Raw genomic sequence first — 16,749 nt, forward strand, 5'->3', positions numbered from 1 at the left:
AACGGACAATGTCCTTCTCGCTGTCTGTCCACGTGTGGATGGATTTAGAACACGCCCCGTTCCCCCTCGCGGGTTCCTCTGCTCTTAGGACTAAGCTGTAGTACATAGGTGGGAAGTCGCTCGATCTAACGCCCGTACCGATCCAAGATGCCGGGTCTTCTCTCTGGTCACGGTAACCTGGCGTAAGAGATTAATTCTAGCATGGGCCAATGTCCAGACATCAAATCATGGCTTGTAATAATATCTTAGTTTATACACGACTTACGAACTGGGGCTGAGCAAACTTGACACTTAGGTTGGGTAATTTCAATTCAGACAGTGGCTCTGTCATTTAATCATTGAGTTCCCTTAAGAAAATCGAAGCTATCACTTTGTTTGTAGACATATCTTTTAAGACCTTTATCTCTTCTTTTTTTATCAGTTTGTGAGAATCCTCCACTGGTGCCGAACTCAAGTCCTAGTGCCAGCCGAACCCTGGACGGTCGTGCAGTGTCATACACCTGCCATGCGAACTATGTTGGTATTGGGAACAATGAGGTGTCCTGCATGCCAGACGGCACTTGGAGCAAATCAACCTACGTTTGTACTAGAAGTACATATTATAATTCGATCTCTTTTGTTCTTCTACCTGTCATCAAAATCGATTTATGCAAGAATTTGGTATTACTTTGTGACTTTTTCAGCCAGTGAAATGTCATCATTTGCGTTCTCTAGTGCACTGCTCACCATTTGACGTTGGTAAACACGACCTCTGCCTACTTATACCATTTGGCCCTGGAGTCTGTCTCGTTTTATACGCATTTTCGATTCGCCATAACGATGATAGCGCCGCCCACTCTGTAAAATAGCGATCCATTTGAAAACCAATGTATGTATTAATGAAAATATAAAATATCATACAAAGTACCATGCATCAGCAGAAGAAACAGAAAATGTCAAGAAAATTTTATTTTTTAAAATGTTGAAGTGATGACTATTAGAATGTATATATGTTATATAGTGGCTATCATTAAGGTATTAGAACTGGTCTAACAAGCCAGGTGAGAAGCTTACAGCCTGCTTGTGATGACGAAATAAATTCACACCTAGCCAGTGATAGCAATGGCTGCCACCTGTTAAAGTTTCTTTGATGGGGGTGAGTGTAGACGGCAATCCATCTATTCTTATTGAACTCAACTTTTGTTTTGAAATTTGACTCGAAAACATGTTACGTTAACAATTACTGTGCTAGATCAACTGATTCAGTCCTTAAATTGATATTTATTTCAGTTACAATTTACGGATCATTTGGAAACGGCGGTAAAAGCAAGAACACGCGTTTTAGTAGGAATCTTCTGGTGGCAGTGGTATTTCCTAAAAACGAGAGATCCACAAGGAGAAGTAGTTTCATTCACTAGTTATTTTGAAAATGAATTTTTGACTCTGTATATTTATGAAAATCCACCAACATTGAAGATAATCACTCGGGTATTAAGAAACTAATACATCTTATGTAGCGCGTGCATTGATTGTTGTTTGAATTAATTCGTATAAATCATAGAAAAATATCATTTAAAAAATGTTACAGAGTGAATCAAGCAGAAGATCCTGGCCTTAGCCAACTATTTTTGAATAAACCTGAAATATGCATTTATTCTGTTTTTAAGCGTAACTGACACATTAACAGCAGACCTAAAACACCAACATGAGGTAGTAACACAAAAGCAAACAGTGGCATAAACTGGTCACATCTGAAGAAAAAATCCCAATCTGAATAGTTCCAAAGAAACGAACTAGTTACCTATATTTAATGTAAGAGGACATGCCATGGTCACTTGGTAAGAAAGGTAGACAGTCTGCCCAGGCCCCACAGGTCAAACAGGATCAGATATAGTTAAAAACTTGTTACTCATACTCGCTTAACCACCTGCCTTCTTGGTTACTTATTCTTGAGACTCACATAAGTAGATAAACTGCCATCGGGTACCTGCCTTCTTGGTTACTTATTCTTGAGACTTACATAGGTAGATAAACTGCCATCGGGTACCTGCCTTTTTGGTTACTTATTCTTGAGACTTACATAGGTAGATAAACTGCCATCGGGTACCAACCAGATGCAAAGTGGATCGTTCTGCTGACATGAGTAGATCTATCTGTCCAAATCACTTCTTCCTTCCTTATGCACGATATGTAGCAAATTGTGCAGAAATTAGACAGTTCAGTTCCATGATTCATAGTGGTCTTCCGGAACACACTAATTGAAATGATTTGATACGCCTTTTGGTTCACATTTACATTTCCAAGAGCTGTGGTATTTTTAATTAGAACTCAAGAAAAGCTGAAATACAATGAAAATCAATTTAAATCTATTCAAAAGTATATATGCAAAGGCCAATAAGATAAGAATGCTGCAATGTAGCAAGAGTTCATACATACTGTTTAGACTGTATCAATCCATATAGCACAGGTCGCTCATATGGATATTTTATCAGTCATAAATTATACCTGAGGCTCCAAGAATCTTGTGATAGAGTCTGTTAGCACTTACCGCACTGTCTTGATCAATGCCATATCACCTTGCTTAATTCTTATATACCAAGCGGCTGAAATTAGTAAAAGCCAACAACGGAAATGAACTGGTAATATCAGAGAAATATAATTTGTGTGTGTGGCGGGGGTATGTGACAAAACTGTTCCACAAGTAAGCATGCTATCTTTGTTTACCAGAAATTAATCATGGTGATTTTTAAGGTTGAACATACAGTGCAACAAATATCATTTTAAATGATATTTGCTGAAATTTGAAACACCCTGTAAAATTTGGAAAAGTCTGACATTCTCAAATTATAGCCGATTCCAGTTAAATAAATAAAAGAAAATTCAACCTTTTGACACCTGAGGAAAACTGTATATCATAAAAAGTGTTACGATCAGAAAACCTTCTAAAGAAGTAGCAAAAAAGTTATCGAGCATTTGTATTGAGGCCATTCTTTCAAAAATATTTTCGCACGAAACTATAAGATCTTTAATTCTGAGACAATTTAAAATTGTTTTGTTGTACATACTATTTAATCTGGGGGACAAAAAAAAACTGTGCACATAAAAAATAAAGTGGTATATATGTATATATAAATATATCTAGAAAATGAAGTTAGTGTCACATCTGGATCTTCCCAATGCATATTAAAATAAATATTCAAGTTGAAACTATGATATTGGTAACCCAGTGCATAATATAGGTTTGCCATTCAACAAAAATACTTTCACGATACGGGCAATGCAAAGACAGAGATGGCCTCTTGGATAACTGTCATACTGATGTGTAGCATCCGTGTTACCAAGAGTACAGTCATTCATAAAAATACATAATGAATGAACAGCCAATACTTAACAGCATTGTCAAGAATAAAACATAGCAAATATTAAACACAAAATACCAATGCTAACAACGTTGAGTGAATATTGCATATTCAGCATGGAAATAAGGGAGAACACTTGTACCGTAAGGTCAACATGAATAGTTACTTCATTATTATGCGCCTTGGCAACGAGTACAAACAGCCTAATCCAAAAATGAAGGGAAAAAAAAACTTAGTCACAAAGTTTGCAACAACTCAGCTTGACTCATGAAAGGTTGAAAGTTTTCTAGATACTTCCCATATTACAGACGGAATCAAACCTCCATCAATCAGTAACTTCTGAGATCTATTAATAAGTCAGCATTTCAAAGTTTTTTTTGATACTATGTACAGACTTTGTATTTAACAGTACACTTCCAATCTGCTTTCAAGAGCACGAATCTACCTTGATGTATAAACCAGTTTGTTTTATTTTGACTCTTGGGTTTTGACTGTGAAAAGGCGGAGCAAAACTACTTACTTTTCAAAATAGGTCGCAGGCAATATACAAAAAATCTAAAAATAACGTATTATATATATATATATATATATATATATATATATATATATATATATATATATATATATATATATATATATATATATGTAGGCTCACATGGGTATAACACTCAACTTAAGTCAGCGCAACGTGAGTTCATGAATATTGAGATATTTTTTGCATGTGCTAAACGCAAAATCAATAGCTCTGCCTCCAATTAAGCATAGTCTGAGGCTGGTATACACTAGATTTCAGAACCATACAATGCGTGAGGTAATGCAATACTTTCAAAGAAGATCTTTGCTGCGAATGGATTAAAACTATACTCATTAACTCCAATATAATTAAAACTGAATAGAGGAGTTATCCTTGGCCTCTATCATACTGTATATTTTATTCAGGCAATCACATGTATGTATAATGATCTATACAAACGAAAACAGTGTATTCAAAGTTCAGTAATAAGTTAAATTCAATCTGACATGTCATTCATAAAATGTGATGTTCATAGTATTAGATAAGACAAAGCAAAATAAAACTACACCTGACAACACGCTGATATGCTGTATAAAGTCGGCACCAGAATGTAACCCACCCACCTTTGCTGATGTCTCGATGTTGTTTGCTATTTTGATTATTTTGGCTAAAGCTTCCTTAATGATAGAAAATGCAGTAACATTACGTTATATATTATTATATTATCCATATCAACCTTTCAGTATCTGTTTATTATTTTAACATAAACATAGAACAAATTAATTATTTTGATATCGTTAATCCAACTCTTAAATCAATTTTCAAATCGTAAATTTACAGGCTGAAAATAGATAGAACCATTCGCGTCAAACATGAGACACAACATGCATATGGAACTATTTTTCCACAGAAGTTGATATTATTGCACGGTTACGGTCATGATTTAAAGAATGACCTTTGGTATCTATATATTGTTTTAGATTTTTAAAACCACATTTCTAACTTTAAATAAAACCGCTTTTGCATCTACTTGATTCTTTGCTGTCTCATTGTAGTTTTAAACAAATCTAAATGTGGCATGTATTTAAACAAAGCCCCGAGTTTCACCTCTGGTAATTTTTTGTTGCATAGTTTGACATTTTCTGTACAGTTTCTTTGGGATCTTTGCACCAAAACAATGCCGATTTTATTAAAGGAAAGTTGTAGAAAATAATGTGTTACTGAAAGCGGAGAGTAAGGCTAAAACTATCTGTCCATTTAAAAAAAAACCTGAAAAAACAACCTGGAAAAACCGAATTTTGCTGTAAAATCATCGAATCGGAACCCTTATGTCCAATATCTTCGGGCTCATATATGGGCCATATTTTGCACCAATCAATACGAAACCTGTAAATTTGCCTATGGAAGCCTTCGCCACACAAATATTCACACACACACACACACACACACACACACACACACACACACACACACACACACGCACACACACACACGATGACACAACACAAACGTACGCGCGCACACTGCACTGCAAATAATGTCAAATCAGCATACCAATCGAATCAGATTTTGGTGCAAGCCTAATGATGAATTTTCGGACCGTGATCTAAGCACACACACACACACACACACACACACACACGGCGGATGTAGTCAGCAGATTAAGGTTTAGTTTACGGTTTGATGATGGCTTTTGTGAGGAAACCATTTTAATTTAATTGTTGTTATTTAACAATTTTTAACACCATTCTCTCTCTCTCTCTCTCTCTCTCTCTCTCTCTTGCAAGTTGTAGGGAAAAATTTGATGGAAAGGTTTGTGGTTTACTGTAGCTCTATGTAGGCAGTAGGTTAAAATGTCCTTTAAGGATATTCTTATGACTCGCCATAATATTTATATTTCACGTCGGAGTATCAAATAGCACGTGTCTTGCTGTCTTTAACTTTTGTTAACCATTTTTACTGATTGTATTAAAATGTAAAGGGGTAAAGATTCATGTTATAACTTGCGTTTAACGTTTGTATAATGTAAAAGGAGGGTACAGTTTATATTTAAGGTTTTATATATTGCTTGCCGAAAGTAACTATATATTTGAACTTCAATTTTGTGTTTTAAACAGCATGCGGCTGACGTTAGTCGATATTTTTGTTTCTTTGTTAAACCCAAATTTACTGATTTGTTTGCGATTCGGGGAAAAGCTTTGTTTAGGTTAAAATTTTGTGTCAATGTTTTTCTTATGGCTTGCAGAAAGGGATTATGAACTTAAATTTCACTTTTTTGTCTTACATATCGTGTGCATTCCCTTCTTGAGTACCTTTAAACCCAATATGACTTATCATACTGCATTCAATGAGGAAAAGGTTCACATTAAAGTTTTGCATTTAAGGTTTGCTCTATGCAGACATGGTGGTATGCTTTGTGCTTATTGACTTGAATTTTATTCTTTGTTGTAATTATCAGGATTCGTGCATTAAAATGTCCCTTATTATTAAAATGTCCCTTATTTAATAAAAATGTTCGGAACCATTGTTATTTTTTAAGTGCGCGCGTGTGTGTGTGTGTGTGTGTGTGTGATTTGGATTTTTAACGTAGTTTTGACAATTTATCAGCCATATCGCTACGATGTCTGCAGTGTGACATTTTATAGTGATGTCTTGCCCTGTGGCATCATGCCGAAGACATGTAGCATGATGTCCCACCCAGTCACATTATGTTGATACCAGTCCTAACACTAACCTCTTAATGCCGAGCGCCGAGCAAGGTAGCTGTTAGTAGCATTTTTATGTCTTTGGTATGACTCGGCCGGGGTTAGAACCCCCGACCTCTCGTATCCGAGGCGGACGCTGTAGCCATTAGGCCACCAGCGGGGTCTATTTTTATAAAAAAATTGTTTGTATTGTATTACAGTATATAATAACAAATATGAGATCGAATATCTTTTATATGATTGCTCTATCAGGAGAAAGTTTTAAATCCTCATCGCTGTTAGCTTGGGGTCAACGTTCTAATTTGCTTGCAGATGATATAAACCATATTTGTAAGATCATTTTGAAATCTGAAATAGACATTTAGTGGTATTCTCATCTGTCCACACTGCTGTTTATCTCCTTGCCATTAGCTGCAATAAATTTGCATTACGTTAGGTACATTTGTCAGTCTATAGGGTCTTGGAATGTACTGTGTGGACGCAGCAGTGAGCGAAGCAAAATGGTATGTCAGAGTATGTTATTACCTTTTTACCCGGAGTTTTTATGTAGCTTGGAGTGTACATAATATGGTTTTGAATATGGATCCGCCATGCTAAGTACAATATCATGATCTCAAATCTCATTCGTTGTCACCTGTATTTTATCCATCACTGACTGAATGGGCCATACATACTGGCTAGTTTCTTAAGGAATGTTACTCGTAGGGTAATGTACCTTTATTGGGATTCTTTGTAGTGTATATGACACCATCATTTGAAAAATAGATAACTGTGACTGATATTCAATGCTTCGTTACCTTTTCTCAAAGTTTGGTAGAGTAGAGTGTGTTGTTTTGTGACTATTAAGATAAATGTACATGTCCAATTACTGATCCTGGTCAGTAGCGATCTAGTAAATCCCAGTTTAGAGTGGTATTTTGTTTATATTATCTCATTAATCTGCTTATACTGTTGCTGTAATGTCAGTACAAAATGCATAATACACTGTCTCAGGAGGGAAGCTATAATGTCAGAAAATTATCGTAATGATGCTAATCCTTTATAGAGACAATAGTAATTTTAGTTTAAAAAGAAACAACTAAAAATCAAACAAACAAAAATGCTAGCAATTTGGTCTTCGACAGACGTTACTGGTTGTCATTGGTGTACATGAGAGATATGCTTTTGCATGATAATTTTTGTTCTTCATTCAAACATTAAAAAGTATCTGCAGTGATTCTTCATTAGAACTGATATTGTTCCTACTGAATTTCTACATTTAATATGATTCCAATTTAATAAAATTCTTAAAGAACGTATGTTTCGAAAATCATGACGTGAAAAAATAATTTGTCCATTACATATGAGAGCAAAGAGGAGCTAAATGATTGTCGTGGAAATCGTGTTTTATCACGTTTTAAAGGTTTTCAATAAGTTCTCTCAAAGGTTATAAACGATAGAATATCACACTAGGAAAATGGTAAGAAAATATTTCCTTAGAGCCTAGCAGGATTTTATATTCAGAAATATGTTTTAAAGAAAAGACGGCATTTATACTGTTTTTTTTTGTTGGCTTTTATAGACTGTTTAAACATCTATGTTTTGTTTTATATTTTGAACAGAAGTGCATTTCATGGTACAATTTTTAATATCTCGATATATGAAGTTAAAATAATGTGAGAAACAAAGAACGATTTAATTTTTATTGGTACTCGCCAAGGATGTATATTATGGCCGACCTGTTTAGTTCACTATGAAAATGACTTTTCTTGTTGACAATGAAACACCATAGAAAAATACAAATGATTCGAAAATTAGGCGACGTGTGTCCCAGTTAATGCTTGTGATTTTCTAAATATTGCTTACATCAGTGAATCTTCTTATCAAGAGTCATAAAAAAAATCTCTGCTATGATTATTGAATCAAAGTAAGTCTGTGTAAATCAAAAGAAGAAAAAAAATCAGAAGGAGGCGTGAAAAGGAGGATGAAATTTGATATTCTAACAAGGACCATTTTGACCTTTTGACCTTGCCTCACTTGATAAATATTTAGGTATTATATTTTAAACAGATTGTGGGGCTCTTGTGGTTTTTGCTGCACTCTGTCGATGTACGGTTGTCAAGATACTGATTTCCTATCTGACCACACGATTTTACCAACATCTTTAAATGCACATGACAACACGATTTTACCAACATCTTTAAATGCACATGACAACACGATTTTACCAACACCTTTAAATGCACATGACAACACGATTTTACCAACATCTTTAAATGCACATGACAACACGATTTTACCAACACCTTTAAATGCATATGAAACGTGGAAGGGTGAAGAGGATAATTGCTCTTAAAACGTTCAAACATGTTTTGTCCATAAATTCTTTTAGCAAACAAAACTACTCCAAGAGGTTTTGGAGAGTTGTTTCGCTATTCACTATCAGTTTTAGTTAAAAGTTATAAAAATGGATGAGTACAGAAACGCAACAGTAGACTATCAAATGTTTAAATAAAATAATGTAACAGGAAGAATGACTTCAACTATTTATATAAAGAATCGTGTAATTAGACTTGGATTTGGAAAGATCTGGTTACCAATGTAAGCAATATATAAGTCGAGCAGACGACTGGGATACAATATATTTATCGTAGTATATGGCAAGAAAATGTGTGATTGCAGAACAGTCAAGGAAGTGCTTAGGTTCAGGTTTTTCTCTACCAATGTCATTTATGTTCCCAACTTCATAAAATACCTTGTATCATAAGAACAATACATTGTTTACCGCATTTAATTAATTTATTAAAGGCGAAAGACATCGTCATCCAATAATTTTGAGTAGTTAGATGCTATGCATAGCAAGCTAGTTATATGATCTTGGATTTCTTAACGCGTCTATAAGGAATTTATTTTGTCAGTTTATCATAGCCGCTTGTCTAACATGTCTATCTGTGCTGTTGAAAACCTGCCACAATTTCTTTTGCTTAAGGTAATATGCATTTAATATACAAAATGTTATATTACTGCAAAATAAATTTACTTGGAAATATTGAATTGCTTTGTTTTCTGGCACATACTTATGTTGTGTTATAATTCAAAGGTAAAAAATATATTGTCCATATAGCGAACACTGACAAACTCACGAGTAGTTTCTGGATTTCGTCTGTGGAGCAGTGAATAAGAAGGCTTGTGTTTTTATTTGGTTCTTCTTCTTCTTTTTGTTTTTAGAGTTGACACATTTCTGTCTTTTCGCAAGTTGGTGTTTTCTTTTATTATTTACATATAATGTGGCAGGGTCTGAATCGCTGAATCTATTTCGAAAGGTCCCTCTCAGCCCCTCTACCATTCTAATCCGGATGTTTACTAGCAATGATTCATTTCAGTCCATATGCAAATTTCTTTGGGTCTTGTATTTCGTTTTATATTTTCATGAACATGTTCTACTCTTTTTTTCTTGTTAGGGTAATCAATTTCAGTCATTGAAATGCTAAAACTCTCCTTTTCTTATTTCTCTCTCTCTCTCTCTCTCTCTCTCTCTCTCTCTCTCTATATATATATATATATATATATATATATATATATATATATATATATATATATATATATATATATATTATTTATTTATTTATTTATTTATTTATTTCTATTTAACCAGATGCTAGGGACGTCTGACATCATGATTCAAAATCGAAATTGGTATCACCCATCCATGAAAAACCAGCTAAACACCTAAACTTAAAACACTTCCTATCCGTTTTGTACGAAAATTTGAATCATGGGAAAAATTAAAGAAGAAAGACATCGTCATCCAATAATTCTGAGTAGTTCGATGCTAGGCATAGCATGCTAGTTGCAATTTATGCAGTGATGGAATACATCTTTAAACAGGTTATTAATATCATTGAACGATTATTCTTAGTTCTAATGTTTCTGTCAGCTAGTCTGAAAGGATATCACCGACAAAATCCAAATATGTGATGTTTTGGCAGTTTTATGAATTAATTAGTATCGATTTAGCAACCGTATTTAAGGAATCCAGTTATTGTATACTTTGTTATATGGTATTGTTGCAATGGTTATTCTAAATAAATTATTCGCTTATTGTCTTATGCAGTTTGTTTTATTTTATCCATTATGAAGGAGTGAAAGGGTCACTGTCTATCCGTCGGAGCTTGATGCCAGTCCAGAAACATTCCATTTTGCTCAAGTATTTTATCTGTAGCGTCAGCGGTTCTTCTTATCCATATAGCAAAAATGTGCAGTGGTTTCAGGATATGTTATGGTAAAGCATTTGTATAGATTGATTTAATTTACTATCTTGATTTTTCCAGAATGCACTAATCCTCCATCGCTCACGTTCGGAACAGCAAATAAGAGCTCTGCCCTGGAAGGGACGTCAGTGACCTACGTGTGTCGAACTGGGTATAATTCTGTTGCTGCTATCACGAGCACGTGCAATGCGGATGGAAACTGGACCATGCCCAGTTCATCTTGTCTCAGAGGTGTGCGCTAAGATCGAATCCAAATAAAATAAATGCATGTTGTTTTAATTACATTTTAAATAACAATGGTTGATTAAAGTATGAAAATGAAATCACGAATTTGCTAGGTCTAGCAAAATTATATGTATATTCAGGCATACCCTTGACAAAAGTTTAAAATTATCACCTCCCTAAAAGATGAATTCAAAAAAAAATCTCTCTGAAATTTGTAAATTATGACTTATCATTGCATCGAATCAAAATTGAATCAACCAGAAATACCAATATCAATTAGATTCGTCCAAATCAGAAACAGTTATGGATATACTTCCCAGACAGTTGAAGTTGTCTTTTATATTGTTCCTACAGCTAGTGATGACAAATATGATACATTGGTAGTCAATAGTTGAAGCGGTCATTTGGATTACACCCATTTCTGCGTTTTCCTAAGTCGGATCTGACGTGTAAATATGTGATTATCACTCCTCTTGTAATACATGGCTCTTCAGATTGTATAACATGCCTACTGGGCAAATATCAATAAAGGATAAAGAAATATATTATTGAACATAGATGGTGACAGGAATCTGGCTCCGAGCCAATCCGTCTTGTCGAAGAGTAGAACAAAAATATATTAATGTACCATCAAGTAATGCCAATTTTACCAATCGTGGAAGGCTATAGCATCGCTAAGAGCGGGCCAGCGTAATTGTCTGGAGTGCCGATCATTCCCAGTCATATAGCTACACATTATTTTCGAAATAATAGTAATCCCTTACTGAAAATCAAGCTGCTGTCATTGAAATGTTGTCTAAGTCAACTACAGACCGAGTTGTCTCTTTGTTGCATATCGTATTTTATTATTTGGTTATTACAATACATTTTCGAGACTGAGTGTGGTGAAGATAGAGCAGCTCTTGGGTAAGACATTTTACAGAGTAATTGTCATAGCAGGAAGTTTCTCTAGGGCTTACTAACTATTATTTGGGTTGTCAATGTACCTGGTATGTGTGAACATCCAGCATTAGGTTTCAAGTTCTTTAGTTTTTGTAAATTATTTCTTATTCACTTTGTTTAAATTTTGTTCTAAAAGAACACTTCTGAGATTCATATGTTATATATTTCTACCTTCAACAGCAATTGTCAAGTACCCTAGTTTAGGATTGCTATGAGTACATGTAGAATAAAACGAGATTGTGTCTATTACTTCTTTCGGTATTTACAGAATAATTATAAAGCTTCGTAATCCAGATCAAAGGAACTCGTATCATTACTTACAATTTGCCGAAAAGCCATTGATGCGGGCCCCTATGATCTAAATAATGTTTTCAGAAAAGAAATTAAATCATATATAGTATGAGTTCAAGTCCAGTAACTCGACAATGAAATACAAGTCTGTAACAGTAATAATCTTCTTCAGAATGTTCCGACCCACCGTCTCCTCTTCGAAATGCTACGACAACGGCAACCTCGGCCCTGGCCGGAAAAGCTATATTCTACGTGTGCAATGATGGTCTTAGCTCCGTCAACGTCACCGAACTGATGTGTCTGGAGGACGGGAGTTGGAGAGAAGCAAATTTCCTCTGCGAATGACTGAACCTGTCCTTAAATGATCTATCACCGTTGGTTTTAGTAACGTTTCCATTTTTGCTGTATAATTTTCTTTGAATACTAGCTTAGTAACAATGTGAATTTGTCATTTAATGGAACGATAAAGAAATGGATTGTCATTTTGATTGTTAGATTAATTCTTTTTCAATTTTTTTTTAACTGAAGAAGCTTGGAGAAGCAGTTGATCAATTTCTAATTATTTCTCGTTGATATGATAGCATAATCATAAATATCTAACTTATATCTCTGTATTAGTCATCACGATTGAAACGAAAACATGTGTTAATTTGCCGTGGATCTTTCGGAAACATCTCATCTATGCGGCCTGTATCCGTTTCTCTAATCAGCTGTTATGGTCCATGCTTCTCAGGCATAGAGAAATATGGTGATCACCAGAGATTGCATCAGTCTGACCTTTGAAGTGAGTGCGATGTTCTTGTCATTCCAGATGGGCTTCAGTTTTGTAAGCGCTGATGTTTTCTGTGCAATCCTGGATATTATTTCAGGCTTCGATCCTTCATCAGTTACAGTTGCCCCGAAATACTTGAAGTTGTGGACTGTTTCTAGCTTCGTACCTTGGACCCTGATGTCAGTGCTGATGCCCTTGGTGTTGTTGGTCATCATTTTGGTCTTATCTACACTGATTTCCATGCCGTAGGCTGCATAGGTTTTTGTCGAGGCTCTCTATTAAGCTAGTAAATCTTGCTCATTTCCTGCTAGTCCATCAATGTCGTCAGCAAAACGTAAGTTGGTAGATTATTCTGCCTCCGATGCTGACCGTCCTTCATGCTTTTCAAGCGCGTCTGCCATAATTCTCTCCAGGAAAATTTTGAATATTGTGGAAGAGAACAGACAGCCTTGTCTGACTCCTACTGTCGTTCTGAACTAGTCCCATATGCTGTCGTCGAAATATACTGCACTGGTGGTCTTGTCATAGAGATGCTCTATCACTGTTATGAGGATGGCATTGATATTGAACAGTCTCATGGTCGCCCATAAGGCTGCATGCCCTACTCTGTCAAATGCCTTCTTCAAATCCACGAAGACGTGGTACAGATCTTGCTGGTATTGGAGGTACTTCTCACACAATATCCTGAGGTTGAAGATCTGCTCTGTTGTGCTGCGCCCTGCTCTGAAACCTGCCTGTTCCTCGGCAATGACCTTTTCAGCCTGTGGCTTTAGTTTGTTCAGCAGTATCCTTAACATGACTTTGCTTGGATGGCTTGTAAGACTGATTTGACACTGTTGCAAGTCGCCTTTCTTGGGGAGGGTGATAATCAGTGATTGGGTCCACGGCGATGGCCATACTCCTGTTTGCCATATCGTGTTGCAGATGTTTGTGAAGGCGCTAATCATTGCTTCTCTCCCAGCTCGGATCAGTTCTGCTGAGATGTTGTCCCCTCCTACTGACTTCCTCTTTTTCAGCGATCTCACTGTGGCTTCTACTTCTTCACATAGGATAGGGTGGTTGTTAGTTGCTGGACGAGCGTTCAGTACCTCTGGATCTATTGTGGCTTGGTGGTTGTAAAGTTCAGCGCAGCACTCTGTCCATTTTTCCAGAATATCTTTTTCTTCTGTGAGGCAGTTTCCGGATTTGTCCTTTAAGGTGATAATCCTCGTTTGTTTTATGCTTGTTAGAACTTGGACCAGTTGGTATGCTTTCCGGCTGTTCTTCCTTTTCAAGTTTTCTCAATGTCTTTGGACTGTTCTTCTATCCAGTTCTCTTTGCTTTTTTCATGCTTTCTTAACTTCCCGGTTGACTGCCTTGTATTGCTTAGCCCGTCTGTATCGTTCTTTTTCTCCTTCCGTTCCCTCCTCTTATCACACAGGTCCAGGACCTCAGCTGTGACCCAGGGGTTCTTGACTGGGCTATGTCTACCAAGGATCTCGCTGGGTAATTCGGTCGTTGCTGTATTGAAGGTGGTGATCAACGTGTCCATGTCGGTATTGTCAGCATTTATTTTTACGTCTCTTTCCATTCATTTTGGTACACAGTCAATTAATTTCTAGCACTCTAGCCGCGGTAACCAAACATGTTTAAGATGAGAACTTTAGCGACATTTGTTTTCAGCCCGTCTTCGAAAAGCACGGTTGTATTATGTGACCAGAATATTGCAGTTAACAAAAGTATATAGAATGGCTTTTTTAAGTCGGTTTTAAAAATGTTTGTCATTTTCTTAACAAAATGTTTAAAAACCTTTTTAGTCACTACTTTATAGTACTTATAGTAAATGCTCGTATCCATGAATAATGTATGAAACATGTATTATATGCTCATTTTTGTCTCCGTTAACTTTACATTGTCAGAATAGTGCAATATTTTACGATATTGCACACTTTCATAATGCACTCACGTTCACGATGCGTGTGCCCAGTAGTGTATTAGGATCTAGTTTGTAAACAAATCATGTACGCTCATGTAGTAGGCGCATTACATTTTGGAAAATTATATTTGGTTTTCAATGAACTAAAACAGATGTTTTGTAAACTGCCACATACCAGCTGCTTTGCAGTATTTCGCGTTAACTATTTTAATACATTGTTTTGGATTTTGGCTAGCGATAGACACCAGACAGGTCATGAAATTGCAAGGTCCCTACAAATAACATGCAAGTGACAAGGCATAAAACGTGTCTTCTTGTCTGATAATAAGAATGGCAAAAATATACATCCTGAATTTCTTCAAAATGTTCTTTCTTATTTCTGCAACTCCGAATTACATGAGCTGACAAACAGTAGCATGGTGGATCTAATCCATAGGTATCTCGACAAATATATGTCCTTTTGGAATATATCAGTTGGTATTAATACATCTTTCTTAATACATAAATCATTAAGATCACTTAATTTTACATTTTAGAGCAATCCCATACCCTTGTATGTAATTATAATCTTGTATAGTTATACTCACTTCTTGTAACAAATTATGAAACAAGATGTATGAAGGAAGATTTGTTTCTTTAAGCTGCTCAGATCAATCCATATCGCTTAATTGTCGATTAATCGATATAGTTTATAAATCACATAGCGCTACAGTTTGATTTTACTTGCACACGAAAGAATATAAATACGGTGAAAATTTCCAGTAGAATCTGGGTTTTATCATATACTATATATAGGTAATAAGGTTAAGAATTTTAACAAAAAGCGATTGCAAATGTGTTTTTAGCCTTTCTTTTAAAAAAATAAGGAGTAAACTTTCCAGAATAAATAAAATGATGTTATTTATTCGTGCAGATGTCTGCAGATGTAAGAAATGAGAGAAAGCATGCGGTTGGGTTACATTTTAATATAATTCTGAAATATTTGGTTCGCTTATTTGAAATTCATCAGAAGTTCCTTTCGATTTCTTTGCTCGTAGTATTATATTTTGTCAGCTTTAGTGTTGCGTATATGTGCAATTTTTATATATCTTTCAAGCTTTTAACCCCGTGGTGATAATATATATTCTCTTATAAATTATTGTGGAAAATAATAAGAAGAATGAATTAAATATTTTCTAAAGGTTTGATGTGAGTTGATTTCACTATTCACAGTACTTCTTTCTACATTCATAAACTTTACTACAGAGACTTTCGCTAGGAACTCACGACACCACTCTTGTGGCTATTGACCTATTCTCATTTCAGACTAGAACATTTCAAATTATAAAACCCAAATGAGGTGGTGTTTTGTTTAAATTATGAATAATAAAAAATTCAAACCTGCCCGAACAAGAGTAAACTTAAACGACCGAGCCAACATATATATTAAGAAAATAGTAATCTTTAAATCTAATCTGCAAATATTATGTGTACTTGTAAAAGTATTAATACATTTCATTTGTTATAAATTAAATATGTTTATTCATGCCTACTGTTTTTATCACCAAGTAAAACAACAACACCCGCTAACAAAAAACAAACAGACAAATAAACAAGAAAAACAAGCAAACATACATAGCAAAGTGTCAACATTACTTTATCGTTCTGTGACAAGGTCGTCTCTAACGTCATTGGCGCAAAATGGTCCAATCAATACAAGCTTGTAACCTTGAAGAATAACATGAAGGAATCGATCCTAAATTTGACTTTGTCAAAATCTCTTTGAGTGAAAAAATTGAGTTAAGTATATATTCATGG

The 16,749-nt window shown here is 35.2% G+C and overlaps 1 protein-coding gene across 1 annotated transcript in view; it reads left to right on the forward strand.

Moving 5' to 3' along the window:
- The window catches only part of LOC149786250 (sushi, von Willebrand factor type A, EGF and pentraxin domain-containing protein 1-like), a 37,627-nt gene extending 21,491 nt beyond the window's left edge, over positions 1 to 16,136 (forward strand). The window contains exons 8-10 of the mRNA XM_089976631.1: positions 422 to 592; positions 10,868 to 11,038; positions 12,438 to 16,136. Of these exons, the coding sequence (XP_089832757.1) occupies positions 422 to 592; positions 10,868 to 11,038; positions 12,438 to 12,610 (515 nt within the window). The 3' untranslated portion in view covers positions 12,611 to 16,136. The remainder of the gene's footprint in view (positions 1 to 421; positions 593 to 10,867; positions 11,039 to 12,437) is intronic.
- The last annotated feature ends 613 nt before the right edge of the window (positions 16,137 to 16,749 follow it).

Source organism: Sinohyriopsis cumingii, chromosome 12, assembly GCF_028554795.1.
Source record: "Sinohyriopsis cumingii isolate HCF-2022 chromosome 12, ASM2855479v2, whole genome shotgun sequence".
Taxonomy (NCBI): Eukaryota; Metazoa; Mollusca; class Bivalvia; order Unionida; family Unionidae; genus Sinohyriopsis; species Sinohyriopsis cumingii.